The sequence below is a fragment of the Helicoverpa armigera genome, chromosome 5, assembly GCF_030705265.1.
Source record: "Helicoverpa armigera isolate CAAS_96S chromosome 5, ASM3070526v1, whole genome shotgun sequence".
In the NCBI taxonomy this organism is placed as follows: domain Eukaryota; kingdom Metazoa; phylum Arthropoda; class Insecta; order Lepidoptera; family Noctuidae; genus Helicoverpa; species Helicoverpa armigera.
The window spans coordinates 7,987,559-8,011,136 of NC_087124.1; the positions used below are offsets into that span (position 1 = coordinate 7,987,559).

General features: G+C 36.6%; 2 protein-coding genes across 13 annotated transcripts in view; one reads left to right on the forward strand and one right to left on the reverse strand.

Moving 5' to 3' along the window:
* The window catches only part of C3g (C3G guanyl-nucleotide exchange factor), a 38,470-nt gene that overhangs the window by 10,523 nt on the left and 4,369 nt on the right, over positions 1–23,578 (reverse strand). For 3 of the 12 annotated variants that reach the window (XM_021326749.3, XM_021326741.3, XM_021326715.3), the window contains exons 1-13: positions 18,745–20,423; positions 8,045–8,213; positions 5,159–5,270; positions 4,965–5,073; positions 4,381–4,695; positions 3,970–4,108; positions 3,356–3,436; positions 3,032–3,165; positions 2,008–2,110; positions 1,318–1,425; positions 931–1,041; positions 454–564; positions 263–363 (exon numbers count right to left, since the gene is read on the reverse strand). In XM_021326749.3, coding sequence (XP_021182424.3) covers positions 263–363; positions 454–564; positions 931–1,041; positions 1,318–1,425; positions 2,008–2,110; positions 3,032–3,165; positions 3,356–3,436; positions 3,970–4,108; positions 4,381–4,695; positions 4,965–5,073; positions 5,159–5,270; positions 8,045–8,213; positions 18,745–19,384 — 2,233 coding nt within the window. In that variant the 5' untranslated portion in view covers positions 19,385–20,423. Of the gene's footprint in view, positions 1–262; positions 364–453; positions 565–930; positions 1,042–1,317; positions 1,426–2,007; positions 2,111–3,031; positions 3,166–3,355; positions 3,437–3,969; positions 4,109–4,380; positions 4,696–4,964; positions 5,074–5,158; positions 5,271–6,974; positions 7,544–8,044; positions 8,214–9,702; positions 9,962–18,744; positions 20,427–23,578 lie in introns of those variants that run through there. The other 9 variants (XM_021326733.3, XM_021326823.3, XM_021326724.3 and 6 more) reach the window with 9 other exon arrangements.
* On the forward strand, positions 9,984–14,263 carry LOC135116940 (uncharacterized). The gene is made up of 6 exons (XM_064034802.1): positions 9,984–10,688; positions 10,775–10,987; positions 11,279–11,356; positions 12,024–12,089; positions 12,793–12,879; positions 13,097–14,263. The coding sequence occupies exons 1-6, from the start codon at positions 10,643–10,645 to the stop codon at positions 13,606–13,608; spliced, it is 1,002 nt and encodes a 333-aa protein (XP_063890872.1). The 5' UTR covers positions 9,984–10,642; the 3' UTR covers positions 13,609–14,263.

Consider the following 23,578-nt stretch of genomic DNA (forward strand, 5'->3'; position numbering starts at 1 on the left):
GACAATGTGATAAGTGTGTAATAGAATAGGATACATTCACAGTTTTCTTTCGTTGACATTCACATACATATTTACAATTCATTATTAACCGTCGGGAAATTTGCATATGCAGGCATTAAATTGACTTGTAGTTAGCAATTGTTGTAAAAAGTTATTAGATTTTTATTTATAGAAACAATTTCGTTCCACCACCAAATTGGGTCAAGTAGTTTACATTGTAGTTTTTGAGGATTGTAAAAAATGAAGCAAAAAGTATACTGACTGTGTTTTTTCTTGAGCGGCAGCGGCGGCGGTCGCGGCGGCTGATGCACGGCCAGCGTGTGCGGCCGCGCCTCGCCGTGCAGCGAGCACACCGGGGACGGCCTGCCCACACCGACACGGGTTAACATCAACATAACACAGGCCTCGGCCACAACAGATTGCGATGGCGTGAAGGCTGTATGTGCTAATCACCTGATTTCAACAGTGGGGAAGTGTTGCTGTACGTCGACGCGGATGTTGCGGCGCGTCTTGACGGGCAGCTCGGGCGGCGTCTCGCTCTCGTCTGACGTGATGCTCGCCAGCCTGCAGCGCAAAAAACTCAGTTACGAAAATAAACAATCAAGTTAGTCAGTCCGTGTCGCGTCCTTGGCGGTGTAACGCCATATTGCGATAGTTTTTTTAACTAACAAAATTAATGTACCGAACTATGTTAAATTTTATGTTGTATAACTCTGCACACCAAGTATGAGATTTTATCAGTGCTGGTTATTTGTGTACAAGCTGTGTAAGTTTTATTGTTGTGTAATTGGCTACACTACATCAAATTTGTGGCAATATAATGTTGGCAAGTGAAACTATTTGGATTATATTAACTGACATACAAACACAGATTTTCTTAGAAACTACGAATAAGGAGGGTGTGTGTGATAATATAGAGGAAACACTCACTTTGAAGATTGGTGCGTGGTTATACTGTTCATATTGGTTACATTCATGCGGCTCTCAAAGCTTTGTAGTGTGCACTTCAATTCGGTCACACAGTCTGTACTGTTAAAAATACTGCAAAAACAATAACAGGAAGCATGATACTTAAGATATTTAATATACTTTGGTACAGTTTTAAGTTACCATTTTTTGTGAAAACTATATTATTATTGTAACTATGATACTCAAAAGTATATTCAACATCTTCGAAACACGGAAACCAGGACAAATGAAAAAGACAAGAGAGAGTGATAATTAAAAATGTAACAAATGTGTTTTAAAAACATGTGCAAACAAAACAGAAGAAAAGACCGGCAAACCAGGTTAAAGGAAGGGTTATAAAGTGGGTACCTGTCCGTATGGCTCGTGTAGTGATGTGATGAGAACGAAGAGTGGAAGCTGTGTTCCGCAGACATTTCCGCGTGACCCACTGACACGAATCCAGACTCATTGGAGAAACTGAAAAACATATATTTCTCGATTTGAATTATCCATTTATTTTATATAAATAGAATTACAATTCTCTATTAATTTATGTGCGTCAGTAATAAATCATTAACAGTGTTGCTTAGGGAAGGAAAACTGCATGATTTCAATAATATTTGTTTTGTGGTTATCATGTTACTGTATGTTGATAGAATGTAATAGTAAATTCCCTCAATCACATAAAAAGTATCATACATTGAATATATTGACTTTTGGATCTGGCACACCAAATCTTTCTAAATATAGGAATAATGTACTTATTAAATATAGAATTTATAACAGGTGTTATCACTGTAGCAACTATAGGTAAGTTTTCAAGGGCTTATAACAATGACAACACAGGCAATTTATAATTTCCTATCTATATACTAAGAGTTTGTTTGTTTGAACGCGCTAATCTCAGGAAGTTTTATTTGAAATGAATTTGACTATTTGAAAAAATCTTTCAATGCTAGATAGCCCATTTATCAAGGAAGACTATAGGCTACTTTTTATCCGCGTTTGTGCAGAGATTCCCACTAGCTAGTTAGATATAAGACAGTAGAGTAGTCATACCGATTGTGGTTGGAATGCACGTGCGCGTGAGTGGAGTTCATGTGCGACTCGTGCGACTCCAGCGACGCGCGCAGCTCCGTGGCGTTGTTGCAGCTGCACATACCTAAAACGAAACACAATCCTTCAATGTACATGCCAAATTGTGTGATCCAATAATATTATATGGAGATGGTAGAGTGAGTTCGTTTGTTATGTTTTCGCATACAAACGGCTGATTTGGGGTAATATTTGGCACAAATGGTGATTGGAGACGAAAATAGGTTAATCTAATATCTGATTTTTATACGGATATTGGGATTGGGAGCACTCGGGTTGCGGGGAAAACTATGGGGAAGCAGCTATGTTTTCAACATGTGCCCAATTGAAGAAAGTAAGCGTATTAAAGTAACTTCTAAAACAAAAACTAGTTTACTCATAAAAGTAATCGAACTCCTTAAGGCAATTGCTCTATGACTTGAGTCATCAAACCTTTTTGGTCATGATATAACTACATCAATTAAAATGTGTCAAGTTTTTTTATAACGCTTTCTTAGAATAATAGTGCATTTATTTGTTACATTTGGGTCAGGGATTAAACATGAAAGCGTTGCGAACACATTGTTTAAATATAGTGATATTATCACGCTAACGTTGGTGTGTAGTTTCATTATTTACAATTGGATTGGGTCCACTTACTCAATGTAGGATAAATTCGAATAAATTTTGCGCAAACATCAACCAATTCGCCATGGTAATAACTGCGATGTTATTACCAAGGCTAAAATTGACATGAAACAAATCAGTGATCACTAGTAGCCAAGATGGAATAGCATTGTGTTGAGGAATGAAAGCAAGTCAAATACAAAATGAGTTTGTGTAAAATACACTTTCACGATGAAACTATCCAATCGATTTAGCAAGAGGATGTGTGGTAATGGAAGATTAAAAATGTTTATAGGATTTATTCGGGTAACCCGTCTTTAAGGAGACGGATGCAACGGTAAACAGTTGGTAGGTAATAATAGCGTTTTAAAATGTTTCTTACCGACTAGCTCCGAGCTAGGCGGTGTGGCAAACACGTGGTCGTGATTGGTGGAGTCGTGCGCGTTACGCTCTTCGTCGTTAGACACGTTGAGCATGGAGTCCAAAGAGCCGCTGCTGTGAGATTGCAGGGACAGTCTGGAAATGGACAAACACACACTTTAATATTTGCTATTTATTTGGAGATTATCGAATTTGTAAAATTGACCAGTTATGAAAAAAAGATTAACAAAAAATCTAAGCATCTAGTTATTAGTCTAATCGTATAGGCACGCAAAAAAGTTTGACTAACTTTCAAATTGTCAGTTAAGTTGTACCTTCAACTAACCTATCAATAGAGAGAGCCAGTAGGGAGTTGTCGTTCGCCGACTTGCGCTTAGGCGGCAGAGGTGGGGCCAACTCGATTTTCCTGCAAACACACATTGCACTCTCACTAACCATACCAGCTTAAATGCCTTGTGAAACTTCCAAGATTATTGAACCCAGCCCTACTAATCAAACGTGAAATTGAATATGTGTAAATAAATTTTGAAATGACCGATTAGGATTTGTTGGAATACATTTTTAGTACACTCAATAAAAATTTGCATTCTGTGTTAAACGTTAGAGCATCTCAAAATAACGAAGCCACGATACTTTGAAAGTATTTGCAACGCCATAAAATTTTATGCAATCCATCAATACTGTATGTGGTATTTTGCGACTTTCACGTAGGGACGAAGTACGAGTGGTGTGATGTTTGTTGGCGCGCAGTGTGTGAACGTTTTTAAGTCGTGTTGGCCTACTGGCCGCCTGCTACTCAATTGTGAGGATTCCATTGTAGCTTTGTCGGAGTTATATATCTATCTAAGTTATCTTGGGGATGGACCAGTATGGTGATTAACTCTTTCCGTCATTGTATGAGTGTACGGTGGAGTGCTACTATGTGTGGTGATGACTGACCGGTTGGGCCGCGCAGGCTTGGGCGGCGGCGAGTCGGGCGCGTCCAGCACGGACTCGGAGGAGTGCGAGGCCCGCACGCCGCCCTCCGCGCCGCCCTCGCCCGTCAGCAGTGACCGCTCCTTCGGCGTCAGCGGGATGTCTGCAACATACAACATTGCACATACACTAACTACTCCTAAAGAAAACAAGTATGATGTAAATGTAAACAGGCTTCTAAATAACCAACTATCTCAGGAATAGCATCTCATAAAAAGTACCACATACTGGTTCTGCAGCTACGAAGTATTGGACAGCTAAATGATAGCTAAGAATTTTGCAGTTGTATTTAATTAGCGGAACTGATTAGTTCCATCACACTGATTTTGTAATAGAGGCTCTATTATAGCGTTTCAACAGAAATGAATAACGCACCTGGCAAGGAATTCCTTTGTGTTGAAGACCGCGGGGAGACGAGAGCGGGGCGCGGGGAAAGCGCGGGCCGAGTCATGTGTTGCTGAGCCAGCGCCGACACTTCTTCCACGGCGCCAGTCACCCCTTTCACTACGGAGCTCACATATTCCGGTGACAATGCTTCGGCCGATGTGTCTAGCTCCTCGTTGCTGGCGTCAGCTCGCAGGCTGAGCGCAGTGATCTCGTCGCACAGGCGTATGAGCGTGGCTAATGCAGCGCACAGACGCTTTACGGCGCTTGTTAGTTGCGGTGATCGACTGCAGTACGGTTTTATTGCTGAAAGGGTAATGTGCACAAACATTGAACAAAACTATATAAGCTAACCCATAACATTCTATTTTTAGTAGCAGTTCATGGGCGTAATGCTAGGAATGTTGGTTTATATTTTAAACTATTATTTGCAGAACGATAACAAGAATACTACGCAGTCAAATGGAAGACATTGTACATCAGTAGTCAATTGATTTACAATAATATAACATTTTTGAAATATAAATTGTTAACGTTAGGTCGGTGGAGAGGTTTGAAACATACAAATTAATTACCTTTATGTATATTTGCAATTGATTCAAAAACAATAGTGCCATTGTCAGGGAGCATTTCCAGTTTCCCCTTTGTGATAACATCCGAAAAGTGTTTTAAGCCGAACGTAACCTGCGAACAATAGACATGTTAAGATAAATTTATGTAAGGAATCCACACTGTAGTATAAACACTAACTCGAAGGTGAAGTACGAACCTCTTTGACTAGCCGTTCGAGTTCTTTGGCTGGTGTGACTTCCCCATCCTCAGCTGTATTCATTTTGTTTGCCATATTCCTAATTTTTGGGCTAAGCGGAGAGTGCGATCTGCTGTAACATAGACGTCAAATAATAAGCACAAAATGTTGCAATATACTTACAGATTACCGAGGGACAAACGATAAAGGGGAATATAACTTTTTAATGCGATTTTAATATAACATTTGCCAAAACATAATTATAATAAACCACCTACATCTAATACCAAATGCTTTTATATGCCTAATATATTATAATATACACAATTACTAGGGTAAATAGATAGAAATAAACCACTTGTTCATTAAATCAAAGTACTATCTATCTATTATAAATAAATGCTCATTTAAAATGTCATTGCTTGGTATGCGTTGCGAAAGAATCTGCTTTGCATGCAAGCCCACACTTCGCACGCGAATACAAAGCTAAGCTATATTTGATATTCAAGTAGGAGGTCCCGGTTGACCTTACTCTATGTGAGTTCAACGACTAACAAAGTAAACTGTATAATATGTATCACATATTTTGAAAAATTATATTAATAACAGACCTAGATGATCAAAATTACATAGAACAACTTTATTTGTTATTGTTTTTGCATTGTTTCACAATTTCAAAAGTCATGAAATGTAAGGACAATTAAATAGCTATTTCTGAATTGCATATTGGGTTCAGAAGTTTCGATTTATACCGTAAAAACCGGCCAAGTGCGAGTCGGACTCGTGCACGAAGGGTTCCGTAAATTACAGTTAAATCAACCTATCTCAAAAACTATAAGAGATACTTTGATCAAACCAAAAATCGTTGAAAGAGTTAATTAGCATGCATCACCTCTATTTTTTTTAGAATTTTATACCCCGTAGTTATAAAAATAGAGGGGGGGGGACATACTTTTTACGACTTTGAGAGCTGATATCTCAAAAACCGTTCACTTTAAGAAAAATGTTTTTTAGAAAACTTTATATCATTTTAAAAGACCTTTCCATTGATACCCCACACGGGTATGTACATCGAAAAAAAAAATTTCATCCCTCAGTTACATGTATGGGGGGCCCCACCCCCAATTCTTTTTTTTACTATTTAGTGTCATATTTTTGTAGCGGTTCATACAACACATATTCCCATCAAATTTCATCACTGTAGTACTTATAGTTTCCGAGTAAATCGGCTGTGACAGACGGACAGACGGACAGACGGACAGACGGACAGACGGACAGACGGACATGACGAAACTATAAGGGTTCCGTTTTTGCCATTTTGGCTACGGAACCCTAATAAAATAACAGGCATCCTAATTGCGACAAAAACAGCCGTCATTTCACTTTCTAATTAAATTTGGCATTCTAAGGGCAGATTTTGTTGACCACATGATCTTTTTAATCATCAAATTGTTATGATACATTGATGTTGGTAAGGTTACAGCAGAGCAAGCTACATTTGTAACTAAGCCAATATTTTCTCAGATATTAGGAATTTCATACAATGTTTTGTTATGCTAATTTTGTAAATTATGTGATATTATGTTGTGGTGTCTGTCTTGAATATTGTTGCTGATCTCAATAGAATATTTACAATTATAACATGGTAAAATATATTAGTCCCAATTTTCTATGTGCCAACACACTGATCACAGCCTGGTATCTCTGTCTGAGTGTCAATTGGGTACATTCAACGGACACAATTGTAGATGTCGTATATTCACTAATTTATACTATTAAGGAGTAGTCTTTTTGTCCTTCAATTAATCATGTGAATTTAAATACAAACAAATCATACCGTTTTCCATTGTTAGCGAATCTCCGTTGAAGTCTGTTTGTTCGTTTATTAAACCATTCGCCAACAGGCGATCGCAAAGCACTAGACATTGTGAAGTAGCTACTGGCAGCTTCCACGCTTTAACCGTAAAGAATAACCGATTTACACTTGTCTTATAAACTTTTTGGGTGCAGAATCACTTGGTAACGTTCTCATTGAAACAAAAAAAGGTGTTCACGGTCCGTACAATAAACAAAAAGCGATTCGGTCGCGCTGACAGCTCGCGCGGACATTAAAATGTAATCACTTAACATTGCACGCACTAAACTAATGAGATTTCAGCGGACAATGTACTAATGAGTCCGACAGTCGCGGGTCGTGCTCGTGACTCATAATTAATGCCACATTTAGTGCAATGTCCACACCACATTAACAACAAACCCAATAGATATAAAAGGTCATACTATTTTCTTTACTATTACGACACTACAAAACTATTTACGTGACTATTTGAATAAAAAATTAACTTAACACAATGACATTGTTCTTGCACTAAAGGCAAAGATAATACTGTGAGTATGAGGGACACTTTCTTGTCGCTGTCAGTCGAAAGATAGGAGAGCTATGTGCCTATGTAAATTTATCAATAATGATAACAAGTCATATACAGTTTTAAGATTTCACCACAATGTAAACAAGTCACCAGATAAGGTCTATGCCATAAGATGTAATCAAGAACATCTGCAGTTAGCACTGATAGCATTTTGTCATGAAGGTTATAATTAGTACGTCTCATTATCGAGATTGTTACTACCTCATAGATACCTACAGTAGTTTTCTTTGTATTTTGAGTACCCACTTACCAAGTTATTTTTATTAGGTCACTAGGATCTTGGAATAATATTTGAATGTGGATAAATAGTGGGTATCCAATATACATGAATGGTTTATAATTATAATTTTGATTGGACACAGGCCCAGACGGTCACAAGCATGACTGTCTAAATGCATAGTCGAGTTTTTTGAAGTATCACTGTGATGCGCGGAAACAAGGCGCGTTATCATAGAAGCGGATGTGTTTGTATTGTGACCTGATATTGGATGAGAGATGCGGCCGGTGATGCTGTTGCGCCGGTGAGCGCATGTTTGAGATGCGCTCGAGCAGGTCGTCCTTGAATGAGCGTGCGCGCCTCGCCAACTTGTTGGCGCCGCGCAACGACCCGCGGTGTCCCGAGCTCCCCTCGCTGCCAGATTCGTTCTCTGTAATTTTATTGAATCAATTACTACAAATTACCACACTAATGAATTCAGGGGAAGCTGCAGTTAGCAGTTAGTAAACAAACATTTGATTTACTCATTGTATAATTGGCATTGTTCACTCATCCGTATTCAAACAATGATAAAAATATCCCAGTACTTATCGTTTTACAAACTAACTCTTAATGTATGTAGGCAATATCACAGATTACGACCAAATGAGATCTACGAAAAAAACTGGAGCAACCTACAAAGCTATAAATATACACTATGCAAGAATACCTAAAGAATTGAGTTCATGATCTTGACTAATCATCCATGAATAATGATTTTAGAATCATAACATTCAATTACTCATTAATATTCGATCGTGTAGCATGTATAGAGCTACTATTATGGCTAGCTAAACAAAACTTGAATGTAAACATAAAACACATTACCATTTTTTAGATGACCTTATGAACACGATACATACAGTTGCGTCATTAAGACATTCAACATCAGAAAACCACCTTGTAGGTACCTATTTGGATGTTATTTACAATGAAGGCTAAGAACCTAACAAATTTTAATAACACTCAACAGAAAAATGTCTGTATTCTGTATCATCATGGAGTCGAAAAGGTTAATTCCAACAGGTACATATGTATAAGCGACGACCTTCTTCATAGATTACCTTGATGAATGACTGATTTAATACAAATAGGTATGTAATAGAATCTTATAGGTATTTATTGCTCAGGTTTTCACTTACCAACAGTTAGACACTGATTACCTCGAAATAATTTACAGATGAGTAACTATTTTGCAGTTTTTTTACACAATGTAACCCCAGCGCTTTTTTGGTAAAACTATCGAAGACTTTTACAACATGACTTGGACGAATTTGTTATTTCAGGGTAGGTTACATAGTCACTGCCACTGTAAAGCCACTGACGATAGTCAATTGCTTAGAATGTTTACAAACCTTTTGTTACTCTTTTTTAACTTCTACCTTAGAACCCAAAGACTATAATTCACTTTATGTTAGAACCTAACTTAGAACTAATTGCACATAAATCTACAAATCCACGTTTTACATTAGAAACCGAAAGAGCGCTTGAAGTGACACTATTTTCGACTGAAGCAAGTTCTTGGTTGACTTTGGATAAATTCAATTCTGACTAATCTCAATTTAATTACACACTGACATCATTACAAGACTATTTTATCCTTTAGCAACAGGAAGGTGTATGCAATATCAATCGGGTTAGGCGTTCAACAGGAAAATACTTATTTTTTCAACATACGTACATGGTACATATTGGTATAGTATGATTTTCGCAGCAATTTAGCTTTGTATCAAAGGAGCATAAAAACCGACTCAAAAGTTGGGTAAACTCAATGTTCTTTTCAATAGCCCTTTCCCTGCAGCAGTTTAAATAGAAGGAACTATTCACTGTATTAGAAGTCATATTGGATCTCAAACTGAAGAATAAATAGCAGGAAATACCTCAACTGATTGCAGTTGCAGCCTCAGGTCGTGAAACAGGTATCTGGTATCCACAACACCCAAACGGTAAAAAGTAAGGAAATTGAACTGTAGGTCACAAACGGGAAGATATAAACATAGTAAACATCAGTTTATCAATTATAATGCCGATGACGCGGGAGTTTATAAATAAACGCGAAGGCGACAGGAGGACGCGCCCAAAGTCGCAGTGACGACTGGCGTCGACTGAACCAGTGAACCTCCGCACTTGTGACTCGCACCGCCCGCGACAGACGGACGCAGGGGTGACAATCTTAATAGTGGCAAACGAGAAAACGTATCATTATAGGTCTGCAAAATGAAGTGAGACAGTAAATACATTGAGGTCCTTACATGGAAGTGTCATTTTAATTTGGTAGTATTATAATGTAAGATATTAAAGAAACTGAAATATAGATGGCGTTATTTGTAATGACGATGATGCGCGATTGCGTAGTAGTTATGCTTAGGTGTGTAAGAGGGCGCTATCACATCTTTTATTGGTTCTACTCTTACCCTATCTTTTTTTTCAGCTAAAATAAAAAAATAAATAATAAAAATTTTGAGTTGCATATTGAAGCAATTACTAAAATTTAATGTTTATTATCAATTAGCCAGAAATAAAATAAAATTCAAGAATTTATTTTCTACTGGCAACATTAAATCCATTTTCTACATGCAACATTATGCAAAAATTGTCAATCAAACAAATTTGGCTGCCGGTTTGCGCTGAAGTGCTTTTCGGTGTCTTGTTTGTTTTTCCAGATTTTATCCCTATTAGTGCTTTATCCACCTAAGTCCGTTAAGTTGAGCCTCTGCTCCTTCGGCCGTGTCGATTTTGTGCTTGAGGTGATCGAAATCTTGTGAATTTTGTGCTTGAGATAGGACTCGTTGACCCGTTTTGTGATAATTAATATTTATCATGTCTAATAGAAAGTGTTGTGTTCCCGGATGTACAAATGGCTTAGGTAAGCATTTATCAACATCCTTAAAACAAATAGTCGTCATTTTGTCACGACTCCACTGAATTCTAACTTGTTACCCTTTTTTTCAGACACTACGGGGTATTTACATAAATTCCCTAATCCAGATAAGGATAGGCAGCTATTTAATACATGGGTCTTTCATATTGGTGGTGACATTTTGCAACTTGAAAATAACCATATTTTCAAATACCGCCGCGTCTGTAATGATCATTTCGAACCAAAATATTGGTGCCGGAATAACCGACTTGCCAAAGGAGCTGTACCTACAAAAAACATGCCAGGTTAGTTTTAGTAAAATACCCAAATTAAGGTACCTGTTTACCTTAAAGAGTACCTAAGTCTCAAATTTCTAGAGTTGATGTTAGAAAGAAATAAACAGTCATGTTATTTGAGTTTAAAGTAAACTTTCCAAATCACAAAATGAAAAGCTGCAGTAAGTCTAAAACATCTGAATAGAGATTTCTTTGGAGCCACAATTTCTGTATGTACGCAGTATGTCATACAAGAGTTTCTATATTACATTTCAAAATTTACTATATTTATAATTCATATTATTTTATCGTTGTTTACAGGATTATCTTGCTCGAAATTCAGCATTGAAAAAAGAGCACTAAGACCTCTTCAGATTTCAGGACCGTCTACATCAAAAGGTATATTTTATCATATACATATAAACAAGCAATTCATTTTTATACATACATACATACATTTACATTACGTATGTACTAGCTTCCACTTGCGGCTTCGTCCGCATGGTGTATTGATAAAAAGTGGCCTATGTCTTAATCCAGGGTATCACCTATCTACATACCAAATTTCAACCAAATCGGTCCAGCCATTTTTGAGTGAAGTTATTTCAAAGATCATTTATTCCTACAAATTAGGCTGAAATTGAGTAACTTGAATGTCACATTTACCAAAAATCCTTTGCTATTTTTAATTTGTTGTAATACTTAAATAGCACTGCATTACACAATTTTGGTACCCTCTTGACTGAATGAATAGGTAATGAATCATAGATCAAATGTTCCAAACATAATATGTGGTATCCATAACGTCTAGTTTTCAAGGTACATGTCAATTATGATTTCTACTACTCTCACTTAGGCATACAAAAAACCATTACCATGTCTGAAATAATTTACTTTTGTATTACTTTGTTTTGTTTAATACTTGTTTCTTTTCAATAATGTCAACATATTTGTGCATAATATGCGGCACCCATGCGGACAGCATATAGTGTAATTGATAGATAGACACTAGCAATAAATGATGTAATAATAACATATACTAATCACTGAATATTATTATTTACAGAACCTGCGCATCTACATATACACTCACAAGGTTCAATTGAAGATGTACAAATGAAAGAGAATCTTGGTGAGTGATCCTACATACAAGCATTTAATCAGCAATTATTTTACACATATTCTGTCCTGGAACTCCTTCATGCGCCCGGATAAAATGTAGCCTCTCTCGATAAATGTGCTAATTTACCTTAAAATCATCTTAAATTGAATTATTTTTGTTGTTCCTGAGTTATAATTTTGCAAACAATTAAAGTAAACTAGCCTCTCTATAAACCTATCCCTTAAGACAAGAGTGATTGATGAAATACAGTTTGTTAAATTACATTTATATGTCATATGCATAAGTCCTAAAATGTTAACATCCTTATCACTACATAGTATAAAACAAAGTCGCTTTTTCTGTCATGTGTCATGTTGTATGTCCCTATGAACGCTCAAATCTTTAAAACTACGCAACGGATTTTGATGCGGTTTTTTGTAATAGGTAGAGTGATTCAAGAGGAAGGTTTTATGTATAATAACATACATTAAATACTGGGAAATACTGTTATCCCGTGCGAAGCCGGGGCGGGTCATAGTTGATATTATAAACTATATAAAAGAAAAAGTAACTTTGTCTAGTAGTGGGCTGGCTTTAATTAATTCAATATGATTCAAATAATGGTTACTCAATATGAACTGCTACATTCATGATGATGGTAATGATCATCAGCTTAATTGGTTTGTATATAATAGGCACACATTTCTTACCAAATATGTTAATGACCTTTCAGATCCTGTCACTTCAGAATCTCAGTCTGTACACAGTGATAGACAGCCTCATAGTGAAGAAGAAAATGTTGAGGTGGTGAAAGATCTTGGTAAGCAACACAATTGTAATCAAACTTAATAACTTCAAAGCTGAGTTTGCTTGTTACACTCACTATCATGGTTTATTAACTAGGTACTGATTTATAGATTTAATACATATTTCAATCATGGGATACTTTCACACACAACTAGCTTTGATGCTATCTCACTCATATGTACTCTTAAATTCTGCAATTTTTATTCATATGATTCTTATTATTTTTTCAGTGCATCGCAAAGTTAAATGTGTTAGTAAGAAGGCGGTAAAACAGGTTGCTGTTACGAAAACTGAGCGTGCTCTGTATCAGAAAATGCTGCAAGTTGGTGTGAAACTCAGCAAATGCCGTAGCAAGGTTAAAAAGCAGGCAATCAAGATCAAGGCCCTGCAAAATATTACTACAAACCCTCAATTTTTAGAAACTCTAGACAAAATGTCTAGCACATCAAAAATTTTAACTTTGCTGCAGTTCAGGGAGCACAAAAAGGAAAAAAAAGGCCGGCGTTTCACATTAGAGGAAAAAATTGTAGCTTTGACTATCCTCAAGCAAAGCCCAAAAGGATACAGATTCCTGAGGAAAATCTTTATCCTGCCATCACGCCAAATTTTAATAAAATTAATTAATATGGCAGATATAAATGCTGGTATCAATAAAAATTTGATGGCACAAATAAAAAAAGCCACACTTAAAATGAAACCAGAGCACAAATTATGTGTGGTTCTTTTGACGAAATGTCACTAAAACCGAATGTGGCATACAATGAAAGGAAGGACAGAGTGAGTGGGTTTGTAACCAATGGGCAAGAGACACTGCCTGAGTATGCAGATCATGCGCAGGTATTTATGATAAGAGGACTTATAAAAAATTATAAGCAACCCGTTGCATACACATTTTCTCAGTCTGCCACAAAGGGACCAGAACTGGCAAAACAATTAAAGGCTGTCATCACAGAACTACAAAATGCTGGTCTTAATGTGGTAGCAACAGTGTGCGACCAAGGAACAAATAATGTTAACTGCATTAAATTCTTGTTACAAGAAACAAGAGGTATTCTGTTAAGAAAATCAGAAGAACCTGAGGGAAATATTATTTTAATAAATAAACAGGAAATCATTCCCTTGTATGACCCACCTCACTTAATGAAATGTATAAGAAATAATTTAATAACGAAAAATCTACTATATAAAAGACAACAAAATGCTAATGGCAAAGTGGGAACACATAACTGCACTGCACCAAGAAAACCCAGGCTACAAAGGCATAAGACTGGTGCCAAAATTAACAGACTCCCACTGCATTCCCAGTAAAATTCCACGGATGAAAGTTAAATTTGCTACGCAACTATTCAGCCAAACTGTAGCATCAAATATGGGCTACCTAGCAGGTAAATAAACTTTATTACATAATGTTTTCACATTGCATTATTTTATCGATACTTATATATTATAAAGCTGAAGATTTTTTTGTTTGTATGTTTTCTTAACCATGCTAATCTGAAGAACCAATCCAATCACCAAGGTCGATCAGGTCTAATTTGAAATAATCTTTCACCGTTAGATAGCTCATTTATTGAGGAAGACTAAAAGTGACTTTTAATCTGGGTGCGCGAAGTAGCTTTCACGGGATGCGGTAGAACCGCGGGCGGAAGATTGTATAGTAAAAGTTTTCACAAATTAAAACTGCTCCCAGTTCAGATTTAATAATAACAAGTTTCTTATTGATGACTAGATGCCATAGTAGCCAGTGTATCTGCCTGCCACAGGAGGTCGCGGGTTCGATTCCCGCATAAGTCAAACATTTATGTGTGTGGGTGTTTCTACATATGTACACTATGTTATGTTATTTATAAAATATTTATATTTATATAAGTTCATTTATTGGTTGTCTGCTGTACCCAAATTACAAGCAAGCAATGCTTTGTTTGGGACTAGATTGCGTTGTAAGAACGTGTGAGGAATATTTATTAATATTTTTTCTTATTTTTGCAGAAAAGGAATAATCTCTCAAGATGCGCAAAATACAGCGGACGTCATCTTGTTTTTTGACAAACTTTTTGACTCCATTAACGGAAGCTTCGGGAAAAGGAAGCACAGTAAACCACTGCTGGGACCTGCGACGCCGAACTCAATACATCACAAAACATGGATGGAGGCAAAAATATTTTTAAAAAATATGAAATTTGTGAATGTAAAAACCTCGAATGTGGAGTATGTTCCCACCTTAAGTAACTGGGTATGGACACTAGAAGGAATAGAACTGCTTTTAAAAAATTGCTGCGAAGTACGGAGTGACATCGGTTTGGTTGCGGCATCTGAATCAGGATCCAATAGAAAATTTTTTTGGATCGATAAGGAGTCAAGGATGCCGCAACGTAAACCCTACTCCAGATGGATTTGAAGCAGCATTTAGCAGCCTTTTAATAAACAGCCTATCTAGTGTCCATGCCCCAGGGACAAATTGTGAGGCAGATAATTGCCACGCTTTGCATGAAGTTCTCATCACAAGCGGGGCCTGCAAAGAACAAATAAATTGTGAGCTCTCTGAGATTCCGGACATTGAATTTACAGCCCTTGAAGACAAAAGCGACCCCCGTATAATTGGGGGGCTACAATATGTTAGCGGTTATTTTATTAAAACCGCTAAGAAGAAAGTCTTCAAGGGTTGTAGTGAATGTAAAAAAAATTTAATGTCCGATCAGGAACACGATTATTTAAAATATAGAGAGTATGCTAATAAAAATGGCTTTGCAGTCCCAGCGACTCTCTCTTAAATTGTGTTTCGAATCTGCAGGATATAAATTACACAATAATTAAAAAATGTTTGGAAAAAAAATATTTAAAAGATTTCATCAAAACATTAATATTTATACATTTGAAATTCGATTTCATAAAATGTGAAATTCATAAAGAAAAATTAATAGACTTTTTAATCAATATATCCTGCAGATTCTTTATTTACAATTACTGTAAAGATATTAATAAAATATTAATAAATAGGAGAGAGTGTGATGATGATACGGATTCCTATAAGCTAAAAGCGAAAAATTATACATGAAATGTTTTAAAAGAAAAAATAAATTATATTAAAGGTTATCAGTGTTTTATTTATTGAAAAACATCTTATAAATATTAAACAAAAAGAAACAAAAATCTACCTAGACCCAGTAACCACTGCTTTATGTAGCTATATGTATATATATTGACAAATAGTTTCTTAAACCTGCGTTCAGAAGGCGCCACTTGTCTTACTTAGTTTGGTAGTCGAGTTGGACCTCTATTTCATAATATAAAAAGTACTCTGTGGACGGACGCCCGCCGCGGTACATACTCGCTTCCCAAGCCAGAGTGCGTCATACATAACACATTACCAGCAAACGCACACATACTCGGTGTTAAGTCCTACTTAGCATGCGACTTCAGTATAATACGGCTGTCCTGTCAACGCAGTCCCTTGTGCGCTGTACGGATTACTCATTGTCTAGTCATAAGCAGATAATACTTATTATTTAGATTTGAGATGCATTTCGTTCAATAGGTCATTTCAATTACTTAATTTTTGGTTCTGAAAAGTATGAGACGTATGTGCATTACTGATATAAACATTTACGAGGCGGTTACAGCAGAACCCAAACCAGAACGGCCAGTAAATGCGCTAAGGGAGATCTGGGCGTAAAAAACGCAGTTAAGTATTCTATATTCCTCGTCTGAACAATCTCCCGAGCCTTTTCCTATGTTAGGGTCGGCTTCCATTCTTACTTAATGCATCTAAGTACCAGTATTGTATGGAGCGATTGCCTATCTGAATTCTGTAGCCTTATTCGCTAACTCCACTGACAGCTCGCAGATATCATCAATTGGTAAAGTGTACATTAGTAAATTGTCAAACAGCTATTTTCTTATTCGCTAACGCCAGTTACCAAATGAGATGACGTCATCAGGCTGATATCCACCATGACTCATTTTGACAGCTGTTTCTGTATCGATACACGTTATATTGCGATTCCGTAAGCCCAGTGGACATAATGGATAATGGATAAAAAAATAGAGCTGTCAAATTATCATCGTAGTTTTGGCGTCAGCAACCATGTAACGATATCCACCGATATCCACTTCATGCGATACAGAATACCAATGTTTTGAACTTATCGGTTGACATCAAAGTTCCGATGACAACTGAGGCCAGTTGACATCTGAGAATTCGAAAGTTAGCGAATAAGCCAGCTGATCACCTCATCTCTAATACCTGGGCAACTTGATGTGCCTTTTTTAAGTCTGGTTGTCAGAATTTCTGGCTTCTGACTACTCGTAACGACTTTCAAAAATGTGAAAATGGGACCCAGCAATTTCGCGGGCTTTTCGAAACATGGCAAAAATCGTCATGACACGATGATCACTGATCACCGTTCCACGGACTAACCGTGTCAAGCATTGCTAACTTTATGATAAATCAATCCGAAATCATCCGTCTAAACAAGTAAAGACTAAAGCTACATAAGTATTAAAATCAAATGTGAGTTTGTTAAGATTAAATCGTCTTATGAATTTATGTTAATTGAAACAAAACAGAATTTTATGACTGCGGTACGAGTAGCGTAGTTAGTAGTGGCATTGTTAAGTCATTAGTCAACTTTTTTGTCAACGGCCTTAACATTATGACAACAATAGAAACAATGGTGCAGTTCCCGCGTCTCTTACGTCTTGTTACACAATATCAGACATTTCTTTAGATGCACTACCTGTTTATAAAGCGTAGATATCAACAAGGAAGAAAAATCGAAAGCTAAACCTACTCTTCCGTTTCGCACTGCGGATTCTATACTAAAACGTACCTATTATAAACAGTTTGTTTTACCATGTCTTCGCGATAAAGTATTTTTTATTTTCTTTGCTGAATCATTTATTTGAAGAAGTCTGAGGAAGTCCCAGATCCATTCATTGAGGAAAGTCATCCAGGTGCGTGTGGTAGTTCCCTCGGGATAGGGATGAAATGAAACGCTGGCGTAAGCTAGTTCTAAATGAAATTATTTTTAACGGACTTCCCATAAAGGAATCGGGAGAGATCACGAGTGAACATAGGTAAATGGAAGGAGTTGGAGACTGAAGATACAGTTATAGGAGTGGCATATACTGATAGCAGACCTATAATTCCTAAGCGTGGTGTTCTCCGAATCAGGTGTTCTATTTATAGTTATGTTTCCGAGTTTTAAAAACATTTTTGAGAAAATAATTTACTTAAATTAGCTGTCGTAGTAAAATTCCGCACATTTTCTATCATTGTTGTTGATCTAACTGTTCCCCGCAGTTGTACGCGCCTCCCGAGTGAAAATATGAATATTTGCGTGCCAAATTATATTTCAATCGTTTCAGTAGTTTCGGACCGGCTACATAAGTTGTTACTTTCGAATTTATAATATTTGTAAGGATTTTAGGGACACGTTTACATACATTTCCACATTTGGAGCTCATGGTGGGTGGAAACATAGATATCTATTATTTGGACATTAGCCACCAACCAGAAAAAATTAACCTTACTCCTTACGCTTTTGTAAGAAAGTACTTAAAACAAATCATAATGTAATAATAAATTAAATTAACGAGGAAAATCGTTACATGAGCTATTATGTGTTCGGAAATAAATAACGTAATATTCATTCAATATAGCACGCACTGGCAAAAATACGTATATTTTTTCTATTACTAATTATTACAACATGATCTATTAATCTAGTAAATGGAATGGACTGACAGCAACAATCCGAGAGAATTATATGGCATGTGTACAGACTAGAACACACATTACAATCAAAACTTAAAGCAAATAAAGGACTGGAGCAACGAAGAAGACAATAAGTAATGTTGTGGGAAATATAAATCGTACCATTAAATCCATCGTTGTTTATTTGGCGGTAGACTCCAGGCCCTGGTGCGGGCGTGTGTCGACAATTTCGCTGATGTGCTGGTCGACTTTCGGCATCAATTATTGAATAAGATTTCCTGGCATCTTCTCTTCGTGACACTGATGTATCACGATCGCCCGTCGACGAAGAAAAGTGCTTCAACTGCCCATCGTCCACCAAGTTTTGGAGACTACTCCCATATCTTATTCTATTTTTATAATGATAATCTTTTTTCGCCGGTTTCAGTGTCAGATTATCAAAACTTTTACAAGGTGTAAGGGTATAAACATTATTATTTCTTAAATCATAATATTTACTAGGATCAAATACAGTCATTCTAGGACTGTGATCTACTATAATATCGGGAGTCTTATATTTCATTGGACTGGCACCTTGCGATCCATTCTGTGCCGCTGTTTTATATCGATTTCCTCGGTACTTAATATTTCTAATATTTTGTTTAATAACAGATGAGCCCCTTCCTTCAAGGGCTTGAAGCATATCACTGGACTCTATCAAGCTCAAGGGACTTAACCCGTTCTTATAAACGTGATAGCTTCTTTTATTTCTTCTCTGATTAAGGTTATCATCGTAGATGAAGCTTTCGTCGTAATGCGGCATTTTCTTTTTCTACCTTTTATGGTTACTACTTTTCGTTGTTCTTTTTGCGTTAAACACTTTCCGAGTGAAATTTCTAATAACATCGACGACTTATTCGTTTCTAGTTGGGGTCACACATTGCGGATATTTCCATAGTAACCGGTGATCGCAACGAAGCGGATGCTAGTGCCGCAGTGAAAAGCAGGGCCCTCTAGAAATCCAAGAAAGTAGGCAATGTACCTCTGTAAAGTTTCACTGTTTAGTGAAAATATTGGTGTTTTACATGGTTTTACTTTATTATAATGATAACATCTGTATCAGGCTACGGTCAGACACAGAAATAGCAAAGACGTTGGAAGATACAATTAGATCATTATTTATTTACAGTATGTGCCCGTCGTTGGTGTAGATGGCGACGGCCGTCATAATATGTGTATCACGCGCGTTTATTTTACACTGACTGATGTCCAGCAGCCACTGACAACCTTGGCACAACAAATTCGAACGCAATAAAACCATAACGATTCAAAAGTAAAATAATTTTGTCAAAGTACCTCACGAGTCACGATTCAATTTCATGTAATTATTTATCACTAGCATTATCACGAACATCCATGTGAGAAAAACAAAATCAATCCATAAACACTGCTGGGGGCAAGTTGACATCCGACTTTTTTATACACTTTCTCTATAAAACTAAAGACTGATTTTGAACACAAGAATTGCAGATTTCACTTGTCCTGTCTTTCAATGAACACTGCATTACAGTTCAAAAACAATAATAATATATGATTGCTTTACACCACACATAATTTCATGTAACAACACACGACCGAACCAATACCTAATCTAAAAATATCTGTGCGCTTTTTCACAACACGATCTCGATATTCAGCAGAGCAACGAGTGAGCGAGCTCATGCGCAGCGGACCATAGTATTGACACAGGGTGTCGATCGGTCGCGGAGCTGGGCAGTGCAGCCGGCGGCGGCGAGCACAGGCGCGGCACCACTGCCAGCCTGTGACCGGTACCCCGGTGCTGTCACACCGGCGAGAGTGAAAGTGCAGCCACCGCCGCACATCTCCGACATCTAACCATTGCACACCTGTCCTAACATACACCATTCCTACGCTAATGCGGACTTTATTGCATAACAATAACAATCGTAATCTCTTATTTTCTTGCTGGGGCACATAGTAAATCTTACCCACAGATTTAAATGTTGACTAGTGTAGCATCGTTACTCACGTATGAGATTTAATATAGCGATTGGGAAAAAGTGTGTAAGTATTCAAATTATTTTGACGAGTGTAAATGTGTATGTAATTTATAATTCAATTAATAATCAAGTTTCATAAATATCTTATGTCAAGTTTGGCAAAGAAAGTATTAATTGGTTATACTCTAGTAGGCTTTATAACTTTACGTCACACAGGCAGACGGTGTACGTTTTCTCTTATGCAATCATTACAAAACCAAAATTACAGAATCCTGCTTGTATGTGTGCTTTTAACAGTCTTAAATTATTATAGCTACACTAACTGCAAACCGAAACATGACTATTAACATAAATAAATAAAGAAATAGTACAGGGGTCCCAAGGTTATTTCAGGTTCAGATCGAGTAGGTTGTCTATGTAGGCAGATCGAAATACATAAGTAGTATAAAAGTAAATGCATGTTTTGAATAAATGTATTTTTTTAATTGCCTTCACATTTTTTGTAGTTGGTTGGTTCTAGGGTTGAGGTGAAAGTTGTCCCTACAAACTTGGCATAAGAGAGAGACCGCTTTCAAGTACTTACACAAAGTATTTAAAATTGACAAAATCATTACCGCATAGGTTGAGCGATCAACAGATGCGATCTAGGTGGATACTAATTTAAATAATTATGTATTCAATTGTTCCAAACGACAATGGTTACTAGAATTCCGTATGAATTGGGTCATCTGACTATCATCTAGCACTTGATTGGGTGAAATGAAAACAGAAGTGGAAATCTTGAAATTCTCGTTTTTTGCGAAAGATTTACTTTAAGCGGAGTATTGATTAGATATAATATTATGTAATATTTTTAATAAAAGATAAATTAATTGGATGTAAGTAGGTACTGACAATTCCATCAATTGACCAACAAAGTAGAAAGCAAAAAAGTTTTAAGGCGTATAAATAAACTAAATTAACGGTAACCTGATAGGCAGCCGACAGAGCCAATACAAATAGAATAATGCAAAACACGGAACAATGTTAACCGCAATGACACCTTTATTCAGGTCTGAAGTTAGAAGAATGAAAAATTGGAAAAGGAAACTCATAGACGACAACCTAATTATATAGTTCTCTAGTGTGATTAAAAAAACTTTGATTTTATTTATTGCTTTAACAGACGGATTAGGGTTTTCTTCCGACAGCAAGCACACGAGCGCACGCGCACTGGCCACCGGCCACGGTCCATGTAACTCACTTTCCAATAAACTAGCCGCGGTCGTGATACCTAGCTAACGGGATCATATACTTCTAGGTAGATTGCAGCCTGATCATTACACTCAACATAATGTAAGGTACGCCGTCGTCCGTTACCATTGAATTATTGCGTGTCCAAGCTCGATATCATCGGGTGAACGTGTAATAGATTTACATTTTTCACCAACATTATTAATATGGGCTTTAAGATTGAACTGTTTTAATGGTTATAAAATTATTTGACACCTTATTGTAGGATCTTTTGGCAACATCGTGATTGCTTAAATATTTATTGGACTTACCAATTCCAGTTTAGAAATAACTTATCACGATTCTTTACAATAAGAAACTTAGATGATAAAATGTTCGAAATTGCGAGTTTTTTGTTACATTTTCAATGAAAAAACGAATTGCAAAAGCATCCAGAAAACTTCCCGCGATGCGATTTGTACTTTGTCAGACTAACGCTTTTAGCATTATAATACGTAAGCGTGGTGACATACAAAAGTACGCTCTTTTAATGAAAACTTCAAATTATTATTTGCTTCACTTTACTGTAAGTTTTGGGTCATGCATAAATGTTGCAGAAAGTAGTAGGATACAACATACATTTCGGGAAGGTCGAAGGTTCATATTTAAAATACCAACATTTTTACCAAAGCTTAGTTTTTGGAACAGTGCAATAAAATATAACTTTAACATTTGAAGGTCAAAAACCTTTCGACAGCAATTTGTCATTTCGTGGATGTAATTGGCCATAATTGGCGTGCAGTCATTCACACGCAAGTATTCTCACGTTCTCACTGCACTACTGCAGAAATTCCATTAACATTTCGGAAATGTCCATTACAAATGTCCAACCTACTCTATTTCTTACAATTGCACGTTTTAATAAACGATATGCCACGTTCTTTAATTGTAAGGAAATTAAACATAAATAAGCATCATACTTATAATGAAATATTAATGAAATACTGCGAAATCGAGCGCACGATCATTACGTACGTTGTGGCAACACCATACTATTATAATTGCGAAATTACGTAGTCGAGACGAACTGTACATCTATCTCAGGGCCATAATAAAATAGTTATCCGTGGAAAATGGCAAAATTAATTATGAGATAATCGAAGCTACTACGACTAGCCAGCATTTATAAAAACAATAACTAAGACACGGGAACACAGAACTCAAAATAATGAGTTGAGAAAATTCTTGGCTGTGGTCGCTTGTTATGCTGGCTGAAGCTTCCACTAAAGTACAAAGATTTTTTGCGCTGCTCGGAGATGTTTTCAGAAGTAGGAAAAGTAACTTTTTTAGGTTCAAAAGTAGGTCTCGTTCTTCTCTTTGGCCTTTTTTATTATTTATGAAACGTAAAATAAAATTGAACCATTAATGGTTTATGGACGGACAGTTATATGAAAATCTACTTAATTTTTACTTCTCTTTCACTTTCATCATAAATAACAGTTACCCTCAAAGTTGTGCTATCTTATAAATCTGCGTACAATATGAGAACCACCAGCCACATCAATCAAGAGTTGCCGAAGAGAATTGAATTGGCGCACTTAAACACACATTTGCATAGAAGACGCTATGTGAATAGCTTTGTAATGGAGGTAACATGTGGCAAGTGCAAATGGGTTCCATATAACGGGTCTCTATATTCAGAAGAGCATTATGAAATAGCTCTGGTAACTGTAGTGTAGAGGTACAGTACACGCATGCAAATAAAATTCATGTCAAAGAAATAT